Source organism: Brienomyrus brachyistius, chromosome 24 (genome assembly GCF_023856365.1).
Source record: "Brienomyrus brachyistius isolate T26 chromosome 24, BBRACH_0.4, whole genome shotgun sequence".
Classification (NCBI taxonomy): Eukaryota; Metazoa; Chordata; class Actinopteri; order Osteoglossiformes; family Mormyridae; genus Brienomyrus; species Brienomyrus brachyistius.
The window spans coordinates 106,210-124,502 of NC_064556.1; the positions used below are offsets into that span (position 1 = coordinate 106,210).

Sequence of the window (18,293 nt, forward strand, 5' to 3'; positions counted from 1 at the left end):
TCCCCCCTTGCTTCTCGCAGTGCCGTGATTCACATATCAGGCATATTTGCTTCCAAAATAGCCGTCTCTAGCAGCAGAAGTGAGCAGCGTGCAGGACAAGCGGTGTTGGACCTATTAAATTTATTGTTGGTGGCTCAGGACCGCCGCAATCCCTGGTCCAGCTGTTGAATCCGATGTATGCGGCGTGTTCTTTTGTATTCCCTGTTCACTCCTCCTTTGTCCACGGCTCAGCTCTTCCACAATCCAAAACCGCTCTATTTTAAAATATGATTCTCACTGAGATACTCCGTAAGCTTTCTCTTTAAGGAAAACTTAAGATCGCTCTAAATATATCATTGCGAAATGCTATTGTAGGTATCTTTAACAAAAGACTCCAGTTCATAGTCCGACTGATCAGATGGATGCTAATCATTTTGGTAAAGTTTGTTTTCCCAAATCCAAAAGGGGGATACGTTCGGGAGTGTGACCTCAGCAGAGAGGTGGTTCAGAGCTGCATCTTGTTACTTCCACAACAAGGGTGACATCATTGGATAAACATAATGTGGGCGAAATAACAGCCATTGAAACAAACTCTGTTTTGACTCTGATGCTATGTGCTCTCTCTCTCTCTCCCTCCCTCTCTCTCACACTGGTGCATTATAGATCTTTGTAGGTGCGTGGTTATGGCTTCCTAACCCTTTGTACTGTCAGTGAAAGAAAAAAACAGAAAGGTGGATTTGGAGGAGTTTGTCTCCCTGTGTTTTTGATTTCATGGCATATAAGTGTCAACAGGAAGCACACTGAAATGCACCCTCAGATTACCTGTGCTGACCTGCCACCCTGCTAGTGAGAACACCATTAACTCTCAATATCTCTCTTTGCACTGAAAAACATTCCTCTGATTTTCCCAAACAATACAACACCTTTGGCTAGCTCCCCCACCCTGTAAATTGATGGTATTGGAGACTTATGTGTATGTGAATGTGTGTATGTTCAACAACAAAATCACACCATGTTCCTATATATATGTGCGTATGTCTAAGAATAGGTATATACTTTAGAGAAGTACAATTCTGTTCTGCTGTCAAAGATGCAAATGGACACCTCCTGGCGAGTTCAAAGCGTCCTCTGAATGCTGGTCACATGACCCACTCTGAGGCAGACCCATGCTGATGACCTGTAGCGCAAAATTAGTTTCAGTCTAGTGTGACCACTGGTCTAGACTGCCGATGCGCACTGCACCTCCCACCCACTAAAAGCAGCAGGCGGCCCACAAGTTGTAATTTATGGGTTAGGGTTACCGAGTTAAGGAAGTTTTGAAGGAGGGGCGGGTCCCTCCATCCCCAAGCAGCCAAGTAACACAGAACTCTGAACCTAACACTAAAATTCTGCTTTAAAATACTCTTCAGTCTTTACTTTCTGCAATACATTTGTAAATATTGAGATTAAATTTGTCCTCTTTCAACTGCAGTTCCTGGCTTAGTCTGGGATTTAAATGTAACAAGGCTGTTATTTGGATGTTGATACTGAGTTCCTGTTCTGGATGGACTTACCTCTAGGACATTCCGTAGTGTTGCCCCTCACCACTGACATTTGCATGGCTGGTACAGTGTGTCAGAGAGGTGGCAGGGCAGAGTGATCCCAGGCTGTGTGTGCGTGTGTGTGAGTGAGTATAGCTTACCTTATGGGGACACAATGTCCTCACAATGTGATGAATACCCATTTTTTCCCCTTATGGGGACCAGTTTGCTGGTTTGCAGTTTGTTCAATTTAATACAAATCTGTGACTGCAATGAAAAGACTAAAAATGCAAAACTCTTGTATTTTGCTTGGTTACTTATGGTTAGGGCTGGGTAGGGGTTAAGGTTGTCATAGTTAGTGTTAGCATTTTTTCCATAGAAATGAATGAGTGGTCCCCATAAAGATATGTTTACCTGACATGTGTGTGTATGTGTGTGTGTACATGATTCCACAGTAACATAAGTCAATGTGACTCCAGGTGTGGTGATGGGTCTGGCATCGATGGTGGTGTCACCGCCACCGGCTATGGCTCTGGCATGAGAGCTGTGCTGCTGCACGACTGCCCAAAGCCCTGTGCCTGTTCATTGTGGACCCCCCCCCCGTCTGCTGTGCCAGCAGAAAACCCTGTTGCAGAGAGGACGCTCCGTGCTGACGTGTCAGGGCGACTCTGATCTGGACTGACTGCTGGCCTGGAAGGAGGCAGAAGCTGCAGGCTCTTCTAAGTCCCTCCTGAGCATTTCGGTGAGCTTAGCTGGTGTACAAGTTACATGCGGGATGGGCCACCTGAGCTGCAGCGCCGCCATGAGGCTTGAAACACGATGAGTGAGACTGGAAGTCAAATATGAGCACATTCAAGCATTATTATTATAAATATTATTGTTGTTGTTGTTTTGTTGTTATTATTATTATACTGTTGCTGCATAATAGCCTTGGAATTTCAGTTCATAAGCAGCTGGATGATGTATTAAACACAGTAATCGATGTAATTAGCTAAGCTTTTAATAATATGTTACATGGTGTTTTTCTTTTAAATATATATAAATATATAACAAATTATCATGTGAACACAAACACACTGGCAAAAAAACTGTCAAAATATTAATTGATAAGACAGATAAAATCAGGACAGAAATTGAATTAAAATTAATTAAAGCCTATTAAATAATGGATTCAGCTGGGACAAAAAAAACACCACATACTGTAGGCTGTACCCCCGGGCTGTGAAAACTGCTGCAATAATGTCCGTAGACTCATTTTTGTGAAACATTACTTATGTCACTCTGGATCGTCTATGCTTCGATAATAAGCATGTATATAAGTCGCGTAAAACAGGCTCCAAATGGATTTCAGGTAGGGCTTGTCTGTTTTGGAACAGTGCAAACCTTCATTTTCGACCTAGACTCTACCACAAGCAGGCATTTCAACAGAGGGTTATCTACATTCTGTGAAACTAAGGACCAGGAATGCCTTTCGGCAATAAAGCCAAAACGGCTAACCTTGCCACACAGAGCTGAGAGGTTGCAGAGTGTGGGAAGGCAGCGCACGCCGCTCGTGAGGGTGATTGGGCACTCCGTGCGAAATGAGCCGCCCTTCGCCGGAACCGGCGCGAGCCTGCACATCTGCCTGGAAATCACTATAATGACATCTCTATATTATTATTATTATTATTATTATTAATAATAATAATAATAATAATTATTATTATTATTTGTGTTGTTATCATTATTATTACTGCTACTATAAACGAATAATTAATAATAATTCGATTTTTTATATATAGCCTATGTAAAATGTAAAAATAAAGCTAAGATTCAAGATACGATTACAAACACTAAATTATTTTATAGCCTGTATCTGCATAGCTTGTTAGCAGAAATATTTCCGCTTTGTGTAGAAGCTTTTTACGCAATTTCATCTGTTAGGGTAACAATACAATCATTATAGCGTTACGATACACTGAGGTCTATTACCAAGGATTGCAGTGGCCCTGTTATACGGGTTTAGTTTAGTACTTTTAAAGCAGGGCACACCTCTGCTATAGTTCACTGGGCCCTTGAATTGCAATCGGTCCTCGAGTAGCCGAGTGTCCCTTTAAGCGAGTGTTGTGTAGTATAATTAAATACTGTAAAAACGTGCCTCCTCCTTCGTGACATCGTATAAGGCGCCGTCCTATTGCAGCGCTTCCTCCGCCCCCGGAGTCAGGAAGCCAGAGGAAGGCAGTGCGGCGTGGGGACAGACATTGTAACTGGGAATGCTCATCATAAGGGCGATGCAGATCCAGCCGAGGTGAACTTGCCTGCCTTCTCATACCCGACATTCAAGTACGGTGTTTTTATTCTCCCGTTGGACTCCTTTTCAGAACACTACACTCCGCGGGGTGTGATCTGTTTGGTCCGTAATCCTTGACACTTTTCACCTTAAAATCGACCTGATTTCTTTGTATTGTGGATATTTCGCGGATTGAACCAAAAGTGGATTTAAAAGAGGTCGCGTTGACCACAACTGCTCCAAGATGCTCTTGGTGACCCAGCGGCTAGACACACCTCGCATGGAGCCTTTGGTAAGTTCATTGCTTTTCAAATTGTCGCCTACAACTGGAACTAATTTGGGAAGGGTGGGCTGCCAGCGTTAATTATTGTTGCAAAATAATTACGTAGCGTGCCCGCCAGAATGCTCGGGAACATGGCACCCTACGGGGGGTTTAAGTCCATCTTTCAAGATTAATTGAGGTGATGTTTCTTACTAAAGCAACGAGTCACCATTTGTGCGCGTATTGCCATTAAGACTGAACTTCTTTCGAGGACAATCAAACTCCATGTGTCACTGTCTCACCGGTTACAGTCTTTTCACGGGAAGCAAGCCGTCTCGCCGTTCCTGTGTTATACACTGTATTATATAAAGACACAAGAATAATAATAAGTAAAACTAATGAGTGAATGAATGAATGAAAGAAAGAAAGAATAGTGTCCCGCTGAGGATTTTCACTGCTTTGACCGCACATTTCGGTGCGTTTACACCATCGCGTTTATTCCCAGTTTTATACTGGCAGGTACTGGGACTGTGCTCAGTCGGTGTAAGCTTCCTGCTTATTTCCATCCACCTACAATTTAAACTTTGCAGGCATTATTAGTCATTTCTTGTCCGAAAGCGTCGCACTTATCCGTTTCCTGTGTGTATTCTTACTTTATTCGTACTTTGTTTTCGCAGACTGAACAGGACCAAACCTTTGTTACATGTAGTCTGCTTTCCTAAACGCGCCGTTTAAACGACCTGTCCCTGTGTTTTTTTAAGAGAAAGAAACCAGAGCGATCAGCATGTGGTTGGCCGAGCTTGTTGGGGGACTTAAAGCCATTTTCAGCAGAATGAATGGGCTCCCTCCTGTCCATCGCCGAAACAAAAGAGCCAGAAAAATCTCGTTGCGCCGCGCTTGATAATAATGATATTGCCGACAACAGAGCCACGCTTTTATACGGATGGGCACCTAAGAGGGATGGATTAGATTGACTGGGATCGAAGTCACCCTCACACCAGGAAATAGGAAACGGTCTGCTGTATCTAGGATTAAAGATGACTGCTAGGATGAATAATGGGATTAACGAGATGGTAGAGAGCTCATGTAGCCTCATCACCCGTTAAGTAAAACGGCTTCACATAACTAATAAACGCACACTTGAGGCTACCTCAGAAATTAATTTTAGGAAGGGTGGCTTAACGAGAAATTTTATTAACAAAGGGTTGAGAAATGCTGCGAAATAAGACGCATTGCAAGCAACCAAGTTATATCCAGCTGCTCAGTGTGCGGCAGTTTTGACAGGATTTTTATCACAGGCGTCAGGTTTTCACCGAAGGGAATTTCGCTTTCTTCAGAAAGGCTGACAGGTCTTTGGTTCAGGCTTCCACGCTGTTACTGGTTTGCAGTTTGACACCCCAAATTACGGGAATGTCTATATGATGAAATTAAACCCTTAATCGGCCGTGTGTGTCGCATTGAATCTTCGCGCTGGCATTTCAAAAACCAGTTTAATAAGTATTCGAAATAAATGTATAACCTAGACTTGTCCGAGTTTAATTTGGTTCCAAAACTTAAAGGTGGGAATCTGGCCCGAATCCACGGGAAGTATGATGCCCTGAATCGACATCATCCTTAAACCGACAACTCGAAAGGTCCGCAGTTTAAGGTTTTATTTCTTCAAACGTCTCGGACACGTTTCCAAACTTGGTTTAAGAGCCGGATGAGTGGCAGCGGCTTAACTATGTAAATGCCATTCGTACGCGCTTTAAAAATTAATACCTCTCTCACTGCATGTACTTACCATCCACTACCAGCATTGGTTCCCGCCCTCCTTTACATGGAAACGGATTTAATTTGATTTTATCTAAACCTTTGTGCTGCCCTTGCTGCCGTCTAAACCCGACAGCTTTCGATTGTTATTAACTTGACCTTGGATAACAAATTATCCGGCACGAATAAAGCAGCATGTAATGGCTAATATATCTGCATATGAATGTCCCATTTATTAAATGATCATTTTAACTCGCTAGAGAGGTCTCAATGCTGCGCTTGTACACAAAGCCTTGTGTGTCCCTCTGCATGACGCAATATAGCAGATAATGCAATAACCACGCCGCATTGTCAAAGGTGTTTGATCGCAATACCCTGAAAACTCTGTGTGATTTTGGAAGAAACTCTATCAGCTTAATCTCAGATCTCCGTGATCCAGAGGGAGACAGTTATTAGCATAACCGTGAAGGACAGGCCTCCTGTGAGCGTTTTCTCACGTGATTCCAGAGTGGTCACTCTTGCTCCTGCTGAGAGACACTTAAGCATAGGCTGGGTAGTATCTCGTTTTTCATACTGCCATACCATCCGAATATAATACTGGAGTGTATGGTACTGACAAATGTGTGTGCGTGTGTGTGTGTTTGTGTGTGTGGGAGGGGGGCAATAAGCAACTATAAAATGTGCTAAAATATACCTAAAATACCGCGGTATCCCGTAATACCGCCCACGCCTTCTCATGCAGTCCTGTGACTATCAGAGGAGCTGCTGTCCTTCTGGTTAAACCACTGCACACACTCCCCTGCCTGCCCTCAGTGTCTCAGTTGTTGAGTTGTTGCTTTGGTTCATCTATTTGGGTTTTCAGCCTTGTGTGATATATAATATATTTGCAGGCTCTGGGGTATCTAGCACAAATATCTTATTGAGGTGTATTGTGAGACGTTCATGCATAAACGCTGGCTGAATTTCCCTCTTCGCGCTTTGGGTATTCGCCTGAGAGCTGGTCCTTCGCCAGATTTACTCTTCATTCCTTTGAAGTTGTCCCTGAAGAAGTTCTCTGCCATGGAATGCACCATCGCCTCAGAGCTCTCTCTTTCAGTGCACCGACATTTCAGTAACGGGGATACAGGCTTCCCCAGAGCGGGACCCAGCCTCAGAGGGAGGCGACGTCAACCAAAAAGCAACAATGACAAGAAAAGCATTCCTTTCTGCAGTGAGCTCAGCCAAAGCAAGGCTTCTTAAACTATTAAGGACCTTAGACATGACAGCATTACCCAAAGGAAGAAAGACATGCAGCAGGAAGAGAGGCCGAAGATCAGGTGATCACGGTGAACTCTGGATCAGCTGTGGTTTTTAAACTTTGTGGTGGGAAATGGAGAGCGACGCTAATACTAATGCCACACCGATAACCCACTTGTGTCCCCCTGTCCTAAGCTATGGTGCTTTTCTCATCAAATTATCTTTGTGTGAAAGAAAGGAGGAGGAAAATGTGCTGATTTGCAGTGATATGCCATATGGCAGCTCAGTAAGAGGGAGGATTTGGGGCTGGGGGCTGGGGGGTGGGGAGACAGGCAAGATGCTACGGGAGAGGGAGAAAGGTTGGAGCGGCCTTGAACATGCACGGCCGGCCAGCTGTTCCTGGTTCCCTTTGAGAGGAGGTGCCCTCACTGACGGGGGAGGTGGGGGGGCTCACTGGCCCGATGCAGAGAGGGGTCAGCCAGAGGCGGGCAAGGACGTCCGGGGGATGGTGGACACGAGGAGGATAGGAGAAGGGACATCACCACTCGGAGACAATCTGTGTTCACAAATAAGTTACGTTATTGGGTTTAAATGTTTTAAAAGTACATTTTTCTGTGTGATTGTATGGAAAATGCTGGAGATCATTTTGCACTTTTGTGGATGGATGATGGAAGTATGGATTGATGGATGGATGACGGAAGGACGGATGAAGAAAAGATGGATGGGTTTTATTGATCCAACCTGGGAAATTCTTTGTTTTAATTCTAAAGCCGCGTTGCCACTTTGTAGCAGCCCCCACCAGGCACGCACCACCCTCACAGCCTTTGTGAAACCCTGCACTTGGAGATCAGATCCCAGGCAGACAGCTTTAACTTGTTTCCCCCTAACCTCACACTAGGGGACACTTTCTCGGGATGCTGCTAGCACACGCCGGCTCGCCCTTTTGTGGCTCGCCCCCCCCCCCCATCTGCTGGCCTGGCAGCTCCTTTCTCAGCATCCAGCTTAGACGTGAGGACACGTCTGCCACTATACTTCACACGTCCCATTCATCCCAGGCAACGTGTGATCCGGGCCAGGCACATTACTCTACACTCTACTCAGCCACACCTTCCCCTGCCCTTTCCAGGTTTTTGACCAAAACACACCTGTTCTTTTGGGACTCCAGGGTAATTCCTGCGGGTCATTCATGGCGTAACTTCGCGAACGAAGATTTAAAGGTGTTTCCCACATCTGGCGCAGGCTCGCTGGTGGCCGACAAGGCCAATACGTGACAGGCACACTTGGCCACAGCGGCTGCATAGGTATGTCAAATCTGGAGTTGGAGCTATAACGACGCGGTTCTTCCTTCTGCTGCATTTCTCTTTGATGGCGGCTCTGCGGTTTTCCTCGAAGGAGGAGACCGACTGGTGAACAATGTGTCGCCAAGCCTCGCGGTCAGTGGCAAGGGCTGACCACTGACGATGGTCGATGTGGCAGGCTGACAGGGACTTCTTTAGAGAGTCTTTGTATCTCTTCTTTGGTGCCCCTCTGTCGCGGTGCCCAGTGAAGAGTTCACCGTAAAGGACAATCTTCGGCAGGCGATGATCCTCCATTCTGGATACATGCCCTGCCCAGCGTAGCTGCGTCCTCAGCAACATGGCCTGTATGCTGGTAATGTGTGCTTGCTCGAGCACCTCAACGTTAGTTATGTAGTCACTCCAATGGATGTTTAAGATGGAGCGGAGACACCGTTGATGAAAGCGTTCTAAGAGTCGTAAGTGATGACTGTATGTAACCCACGACTCGGAGCCGTACAGGAGGGTGGTCAGTACCACGGATCTGTACACGCTGATCTTGGTGGCTCTCTTTAGGTGATTGATGTCCCAGACACGACTGAAGAGTCTGCCAGAGGCACTATTTGCCTTTGCCAGTCTGTTGTCCAGCTCTTTATCAATTTTCGCGTCAGAGGAGATGGTGCACCCCAAGTAGGTGAACTGCTGAGCTGCCTTCAGTTCTGTCTCGCCAATTGTAATGTGGGGTGGGTGGTACGCTTCTTTTGGGGCAGGCTGGTGTAGAACCTCTGTCTTCTTCAGGCTGACTTCCAGTCCGAAGAGCTGTGCTGCCTCTGCGAAGCACGACGTTATGCATTGCTGTGCGGTCTCTGTGTGGGCTACAAGGGCGGCATCATCGGCAAAGAGTAGCTCCCGAATAAGTTGCTCTAGGGTTTTGGTGTGGGCCTGTAGGCGCCGCAAGTTGAATAAGCTGCCGTCGGTGCAGTATGGTATATAGATGCCATCTTCATTCCCGAGGCCTTCTGTGGCCCGCTGTAGCATCATGCTGAAGAAGATGGTGAAGTGAGTTGGTGCGAGGACACAGCCTTGCTTCTCTCCGTTGAGGATCGGGAAGGGCTCTGAGAGGTCGTTGTTGTTTCTGACCTGGCCACGCTGATCCTCATGCAATTGCATGACCACGTTAAGGAACTTTGGGGGACAGCCTAGTCGTTCCATGACCTGCCATAGGCCTTTCCTGCTCACGGTGTCAAATGCCTTAGTCAGATCGACAAAGGTGATGTACAGTTGTTCTGTTCACGGCATTTTTCCTGTAGTTGACGGAGCACGAAGACCATGTCTGTGGTACCTCTGTTGGCTCTGAAGCCATACTGGCTCTCGGAGGTGGTATTCTGCAACAACAGGTATCAGCCTGTTGAGAAGGACTCTTGCTAGGATTTTACCTGCAATGGAAAGGAGAGTTATCCCCCTGTAGTTGGAGCAGTCAGACAGACTTTTCTCCTTTATGCTTGTAAAGGGGGATGATGACTGCATCTCGAAGGTCATGCGGTAATTTTCCATGTTCCCAACAGCATACTAAGAGTTCATGAAGTTTGGAGTGCAGTGTTGTACCTCCGTGCTTCAAAATTTCTGGCAGGATGCCATCGGCACCTGCAGCCTTGCCACTCTTCAGTTGATCTATGGCTTTGATGACCTTTTGGAAGGTTGGCGGCAAATCCAGCTTTCAAAGGCTGTTGCTGGATCCGCTGGATCACAGGGTCGTCGACAATGCGATCGGCGCTGAACAAAGTTTGGAAGTGTTCCGCCTAGCGGTTCAAGATGGACGCCTTGTCCGTGAGGAGTGTCTGGCCATCGGTGCTGCGCAAAGGACTCACTACCTGGTGGGAGGGGTCGTAGATTGCCTTTAGAGCTGCATAGAAGCCCCTGTAATCACCAGTGTCGGCGCAAAGCTGAGTTTTCTTGCCAAGGTTGCTTCACCATTCATTCTGGATGACTCGCAGCTTGCGCTGGAGGTTGCTACAAGTGGAGTGGAAGGCTGCCTTCTTTGCAGGGCAGGATGGTTGTGCAAGGTATGCCTGGTGGGCAGCTCTCTTCTGCGCCAGGAGCCATTGGACTTCCTTGTCATTTTCATCGAACCAGTCTCTGTTCTTCTTTGTAGAGAATCCTAAGACCTCTTCAGAGGACTGCAGGATGGTGGTTTTCAGTCTCGCGTTTCAGGACAGGAATCCGTGATGCAGTCTGGGGCTTCCAACTTCAACTGGAGGTTGGATTGGAGGTCAGCTCCAATCTTTAAGCTGCCAATCTGGAGTTTCTTTTTCAGAGGACCTCCTCGTTTAGGCTTGGGCTTGAAGTGAAGGTTGAGCTTGCATCGCACAAGGCGGTGGTCTGTGTGACACTCCGCACTGGGCATCACTTGGGTGTGCAAGACGTCTCCGTGGTCACACTGCCGCACTAGGACATAGTCTATGAGGTGCCAATGTTTAGACCGAGGATGCATCCAGGTTGTTTTGTGCCTGTCCTTCTGCTGAAAAATCGTGTTGGTGACGGTGAGTTGCAGCTCAGCGCAGAACTCTAGCAGGAGATGCCCGTTGTCGTTGCAGTTTCCGACGCCATGCATCCTGAGAACGCCTTTCCAGGCTCCTGCATCTCGACCTACTCTGGTGTTGAAGTCGCCAAGGATAGCAACCTTGTCATCTGCAGGGGTGCTCTGTACTAGGTTGCGTAGTTCTGTATAGAACTTGTCTTTGTTTGCAGGATCTGCCTGAAGAGTCAGGGCATGCACGCTGAAGAGGGTGAGGTATTGCTTCCTTCTCAGTGGCAAGCGAATGGAGATGATGCGGTCAGAGTGTCCTATTGGTAGGTTCTCCAGCTTTGAGGCTATGGTATTCTTGACCATGAAGCCAACACCCGACAAGCGTCGTTCTGACTGTGGCTTGCCTGACCAGTAAAGGGTGTAGCCCATGCCCTCTTCTTTGAGACTCCAGGGAAATTCCTGCGGGTATGTGAGTTGCCATCGTCCAGGTGCTTGGAACACTCTAAGGCGGGAATAATGGAAGGAGGAAATGAGAGGAAAGCGAGCCGGAGGTGCATTATGACGTGTGCTTTTTAAAGGCCTCTGTTTTTTCCTGAAGCTTCCCTTGATTTCCTGTCATTGGCCGTGTGAATCAGACCCGTCTGCACTGGAGGATGAGCAGAGGAGGTGTCGAGGGAACGGGGTGGGGGGGGGGGGAGTCGCCGCATTGGGAAATTGGGAAGTAAAATGAGAAAGGCGAACGGAACAGACAAATGGGAATGAGTAAGAATGAGTGAGAGGTGGGGCATGAAATAAACAGAAATGGAAATGGGGGAGGGAGGGAGAGAGAGAGAGAGAGAGAGAGAGAGAGAGAGACTCATACAGACACTCTCTGCAGCCGCCTGATTAGGAAACAACAGTGTTGCCTAGGGACTGAAAACAAACAGGAGCGGCACGGAGTGAATATCAAGTTATTTTCTCCTTTGACAAAAACAGTGAGTCTTTCAGGGCAGCCCCTGTCCTGAAGCTCTACGGGTTGCTCTGTCCTTCACATGCCAGGCTCATCTTCTGTTTTGTTGCTATACTGTCTTTTCGGATGTTCATGCGTGTGTGTATGTGTGTGCGTGTGCGTGTGTACAAGCACGCTTGGCGGATGTTAGGGCCACGCATCGGCTTTTCGCAAGAATATCATAAAGTGCCTCTTGAGAGACTCTATTGAATTTCAATTTCCTGACAGAATAAGCTGAAGGTTGCCTTGAATGCACTGGCAAAGCTTCCCAAAAAGCGGAGGGCACATAAAGTAGACCTTTAGTGAGGCACGGCTGCGCGAGAAACAGCACTACACCCCTCCAGTGGCTGCTTTGGGGAGGCAAAAAAAATGCCACCAGTGAGCGACAAGTGGAGCATGATCGCCTGGTGGGACGTCGGCCCAGAATGTGGGACCCCTTTAAACGGCCAACTCCCTGCCTCTCTACTCCATACGTTCATCGTGTGAACCTCAGCCCTGTGTTACAGCTTGCAGTTTCATGAGGTGCTTTTGACCAGGCCACTTCAGCAAGTCCACATCCATGTTTTTGAGCACTTCAGGTCTTTATGGCACAAAATCTGCCTGGCAATATGCAACCTTCCCCGCCTCCATTGCCAGCAAACGCATGCATCAACTTCACACCAGAATATCCGGCTCACTCAAGACCAGAAGCCGGCTCATGATGACTCTGATCCAGCCAATGGGTTTCAACTGAGGTCGTTTTTGACCGGTGAGGAATGAAAACAAAACAAGGACTCTGGCCATAAGGGCGTGGAGGTGCCTGGTTTTTTTTTTTTTTAATGGAAGCAGAAAAAACCCTCTCTCTCTCTCTCTCTGTCTGTCTGGTCTCTCTCTCTCGCTGTCTGTCTGTGTCTCTCTCTCCCTCTCTCTCTCCCTCTCTCTCCCCTGACTAGTTGGCCATACTTAGCAAAAAAAAAGACTTACAGAGTTGGAGTGGAGGTGAGCAGTTAAAGAACTGAATGAAAGCCAGTCCACCTTCTATGTCATAACCTTTGAACAAGCAGTCAGCTGGTGTATTTCTGTATAGCTTGTGTCTGCGGGGGCCCCCGTCAGCCGGTAAGGTTGAGGAGGTACTTCTCTATCATAGGCCTTGGCTGGGGTGGTGGGGGAGAGACCTGCGTTACCCCACTTGAGATCGATGTGGCCAGCAGAGGCGTGCTGATGTGAAGGAGTTTGCGGACAGATGGAGAGGAGAGGCCGGCGCTCCAGAATATTTTGGCACACCCCACCTGAGTGGATCAGAGGAGGGCGCTGGCAATAGGAAACGGTCTTGGCAAGGCTGGTGTGGCATTCTGGCGAACCGTGGAATGGACACCTCCAGAAGCCGCTTCCGACCACACCATCCATTGTCCATGAGCAGTTGTGGTGCTGCATCGCCAGAGGGCTTTTGTGAGCCTGTCCACTTGTTGTTACATTGCATCTGTTCAGAATGTTCCGGAGCCGGTTGGGTTGGGTTGGGGGTGCCTCCTGGGGCCACAGACAGGCCAATTTGCTGTGTCTCCTGTTGCTCTACCGCGTCCCAGGCCACTCTGCCAAGTCCCACCGCCGCTCTACCTACCATGACCCAGGCTATTCTGCTGTGTCCCAGGCCACTCTACCTATCATGTCCCCCGCCACTCTGCCGTGTCCCAGGCCACTCTACCTATCATGTCCCCCGCCACTCTGCCGTGTCCCAGGTCACTCTACCTATCATGTCCCCCGCCACTCTGCCATGTCCCACCGCCGCTCTACCTACCATGACCCAGGCTATTCTGCTGTGTCCCAGGCCACTCTACCTATTATGTCCCCCACCACTCTACCGTGTCTCAGGCCACCCTACCTACCATGCCCCCCGCCACTCTACCGTGTCCCAGGCCACTCTACCTACCATGTCCCCCGCCACTCTACCGTGTCCCAGGCCACTCTACCTACCATGTCCCCCGCCACTCTGCCATGTCCCAGGATACTCTGCCGTGTCCCAGGCCACTCTACCTACCATGTCCCAGGCCACTCTGCCATGTTCCAGGCCACTCTACCTACCATGTCCCAGGCCACTCTACCTACCATGTCCCCCGCCACTCTGCCATGTCTCGGGATACTCTGCCATGTCCCAGGTCACTCTAACTACCATGACCCAGGCCACTCTGCCGTGTCCCAGGCCATTCTGCCAAGTCCCACCGCCGCTCTACCTACCATGTCCCCCGCCACCCTACCGTGTCCCACCGCCACTCTGCTGTGTCCCACCGCCGCTCTACCTACCATGACCCAGGCCACTCTGCCAAGTCCCACCGCCGCTCTACCTACCATGTCCCCCACCATTCTACCATGTCCCACCGCCGCTCTACCTACCATGACCCAGGCCACTCTGCCAAGTCCCACCGCCACTCTGCCGTGTCCCAGGTCACTCTATCTACCATGTCCCAGGCCACTCTACCGTGTCCCAGGCCACTCTACCATGTCCCAGGCCACTCTACCTACCATGTCCCCCGCCACTCTGCCATGTCTCGGGATACTCTGCCGTGTCCCAGGTCACTCTAACTACCATGACCCAGGGCACTCTACCATGTTCCAGGCTAATCTACCTACCATGTCCCAGGCCACTCTACCGTGTCCCAGACCACTCTACCGTGTCCCAGACCACTCTACCGTGTCCCAGGCCACTCTACCTACCATGTCCCCCGCCACTCTGCCATGTCCCAGGCCACTCTACCATGTCCCAGGCCACTCTACCTACCATGTCTCGGGATACTCTGCCGTGTCCCAGGCCACTCTACCATGTCCCAGGCCACTCTACCTACCATGTCTCGGGATACTCTGCCGTGTCCCAGGCCACTCTGCCATGTCCCAGGCTATTCTGCCAAGTCCCACCACCGCTCAACCTACCATGTCCCCCGCCACTCTACCGTGTCCCACCGCCACTCTGCCGTGTCCCAGGTCACTCTAACTACCATGACCCAGGCCACTCTGCCGTGTCCCAGGCCATTCTGCCAAGTCCCACCGGCGCTCTACCTACCATGTCCCCCGCCACCCTACCGTGTCCCACCGCCACTCTGCCGTGTCCCAGGTCACTCTACCTACCATGTCCCAGGCCATTCTGCCAAGTCCCACCGCCGCTCTACCTACCATGTCCCCCGCCACTCTGCCGTGTCCCAAGTCACTCTACCTACCATGTCCCCTGCCACTCTGCCATGTCCCAGGCCACTCTGCCGTGTACCTTCCACTATGAATCTCTTAGTCAGTAACGTGTTGTCTTTTTTTCACAACTCACCTGTGGACATGTAACAGAATGGGGCCTTGGGTGGAGCAGCATGGATGTGGAGGCTGTAAGCTCCCCAGAGAGCTGGGAGGCTTTGTTCCAGGCCCCAGGCTCCACATGCAGCTCTTGGCTCCGCTCTAGTTCCGTGTGTGTGTGTGTGTGTGTGTGTGTGTGTGTGTGTGTTTTTGTTGTTATTGCTGCGACTTGAGGAGAAATGACCTCCAAGTTATTGTCCTTGTTTCCAAAGACATTTTTTGCCTGATTTTGTGATGAATCTAGCCACCTTGTGCAGCTTTTATTGCGGCTGCATGTAACAGCATTCCTGGGAAAGTTACCACAATCTGGCTGTAATGTGCTCCTCAGCCAGCAGGCTAATCATTCCAGAAATGGGATTGTGATGAAACAAATTGCAATATCCCTTTTAGGCAGGAACAGGAAGCAGTGCCGGATCACCCATGGCAGAGCGTGAAGCTGCATCTCTACCAGAGTGGGGGGCTCATTTGGCTCCCTTCTGATCAGAAACGGGCCACTGTGCCTTTAAGGCTATCGATCGATGGCTGTGATTGGGCCTGGAGGCTTCTTGACTGAGCGATTCCAGCAAGCTCTCCCTCAGGGAGGCAGCCACACACCTGTGCCTGTGCGCGCATGGACACACACACACACACACACACGCACACACACACACACATACACGGTTCAGCCATTATACAGACCTGCTTGGGAGGGTGGGCCGGCTAGCCAGTTAGGGACATGGTGAGGGCAAGCGTGTGTCAGACAGGACCATATGTCAGCTGCCGGAGAGACACAGACACACACACAGACACACACACAGACATACACACACTGTGATCTATGGCTCAGTCCAGACCATGCTGGTTTAGCACAATGTGGAAGTACCCAGCATTCCTTGCGCCGCTCAGTGTTCTGATTCCCATGGGCAGTTGTCGTAGTAACCTTGGCAGCAGCGCTCAAGTGTGAACCCATCTTTTAGCGAGGCTTTGCAAATGGAGCATGCTGTAAATTATTTAACAGTAGAAAGGGAAGAGTGCTGTCTGTACGCAAAAGTATTTCTGTGTGTGTGTGTGTGTGTGTGTGTGTGTGTGTATGTTTAGCGCAGTTATCCATAAGACAATAAGTACTAACCAGGCTGAGATTCGGCACAAAACGATGTTCTCTTCCACTCATATGTCATCTCCTTTAATGGATAATTACAGATCTGTTATTGGCTTTGTTGTTGCCGTGGTGCTGTGTGCTATTCTAGGTCACTCCCCAGCCCCCCCCAGCCCCCCCGCTCTCCCCTGTGTCATTCATTAGCAATGCTTTACTGTTGGAGCTGGCACTGTGGAATGTGCCGGATTCTGCCGTTCGAGGCTGGAACGAGGTGTTTGGGTGTCTGTGAGATCAAAGCAGGCCAGGGGGGTGGGGGGGTGGCTGTGCATATGTGTAAGGCGGGAGGCTGGGGGGGCCGTCGAGCTATTTAACGATATATGCAGCAAACCAAATGCTTGTGGCACCTTCAGCAAGTCAGGGAGCGAGTATCTGATGTCTTGCATCTGCCGCTGTGAGCAGATATGAACAAGTAGACATGCATACACTCAGTCATTGGTCTGCAGTTCCTATTGGATGCGAAGCGGGGGGTGTGGCCAATGATCAGGGTGCTTTCCAGCTGGTCCAGAGGCTCCAGCCCATGCTCAGGTGAGCTCACCCCCCCGGACACCCTGCTCAGCTCAGCTGCAGTCCTTCCCGTTCATGGCGGTGGCCCCTTGGGGAGGAGTGTGTAACATCGACGCCTTCACCTCCTTTCCAGAGTGGGGGTGTTCCCATTGTTGTCATGTCCTTCATCACCCACCAGCGGTCAGCCTTGAATGCTTTTCCTTGTTTTTTTTCTTTTTTTTGGGGGGGGGGGGTGCTCTTTCCTTTTTGGACCCGCCATATTTTTTAGACTTCTTTGTTTCCACTGAAAAATGTGCAGTTCTAATCTTTTCCACTTCAGTGACATTCAGAGCCTCCAGGGGAGTCAAATAGAGTAACGTTGGTCATGAACAGCGTGGGGGCGGGAGTGCAGCGGGTCGTGTTGGGTTACAGGTGTGAGATGAATGTGAAATCCCACGCACACATAGCAGACCCCTCGCCCCCCACCTGCCTGCTGCACCCCAGAAGTGTGACCCTGTTTCCTTGAGGTCACATAAAGATCTGCTTTCTTTTAATTGATAAATCTGACTAATAAAACATTGAATGTCATCTTAATGGTGCCATAGAATGAAAATCCTAACGTAGGTAAGTAAGGAGAGATCGGTGTATGAAAGTGACACACCATCAATCTCAGGCACTGTTGCTCCCTCTTTCACACACAAATCCCACAATACGTAAAAGGTGGCAAAATGGGCTGATTCAGAAACCCTAGACTGTTACGTAACAGTATTAACCACGCGCTCAAATGCAATATACACCAGGCCACTTTCACGCCCAGTGGACCTGCGCACCCTCCAGCATGTACTTCTTCTCTTGAGGGGCACCTGGCGAGGAAAAAAATACTTATTGACAGCAATCAATGTAAGCTTATTTATTACTAAGAGGCTAAGAAAGTAACTGCTATTCAGCTTCCCAAAAGTGCCCAGCAGCGTTTCTCATAGCTGGAACAGTTCAGTTGCCTGGTTCCAGCGATGTTTTGGGAAACATATCTCAGGTTAGCAGGGAAGCAGCAAACAACAGTACAAAGTCTGTGATACTGCCATTGATAAGAGGCTTCTGTGCTGCCTGTAGCCTACTTTGGGTAAGCCAAACAAATATCTGGTCAATACTAGCAGAACTCCAAATTTATTAGAAACAGCACTTTTACAAGCTGCTCGGCTTGCCAGTTGGGGTTCTTCATAAAATTTGCATGATGAAGCATGCCAGCCACATAAAAGTAAAGCACACAGTTCTCTACAGTACATAGTTGCGTGAAAAATTGAGATGAAAAATAATTATAATATTCTCGTTACAATGAGGGGCAGCGCAGTGGTGCACTGGCTGGCACTGGCTGGCACTGCTGCCTCACACCTCTGGGACCCGGGTTCGAGTCTCTGCCTGGGTTACATGTGTGTGGAGTTTGCATGTTCTCCCCATGTCGTTGTGGGGTTTCCTCCGGGTACTCTGGTTTCCCCCCACAGTCCAGAAACACGCTGAGGCTAATTGGGGATGCCAGATTGCCCATCAGCGTGCCTGTGTGA

At 49.2% G+C, this 18,293-nt stretch overlaps 1 protein-coding gene across 1 annotated transcript in view; it reads left to right on the plus strand.

The window, feature by feature from the left end:
* Window positions 1–3,703: 3,703 nt before the first annotated feature.
* The window catches only part of LOC125720075 (mastermind-like protein 2), a 63,708-nt gene continuing 49,118 nt past the window's right edge, over window positions 3,704–18,293 (plus strand). Inside the window, exon 1 of the mRNA XM_048995113.1 lies at window positions 3,704–4,060. Coding sequence (XP_048851070.1) covers window positions 4,013–4,060 — 48 coding nt within the window. The 5' untranslated portion in view covers window positions 3,704–4,012. The remainder of the gene's footprint in view (window positions 4,061–18,293) is intronic.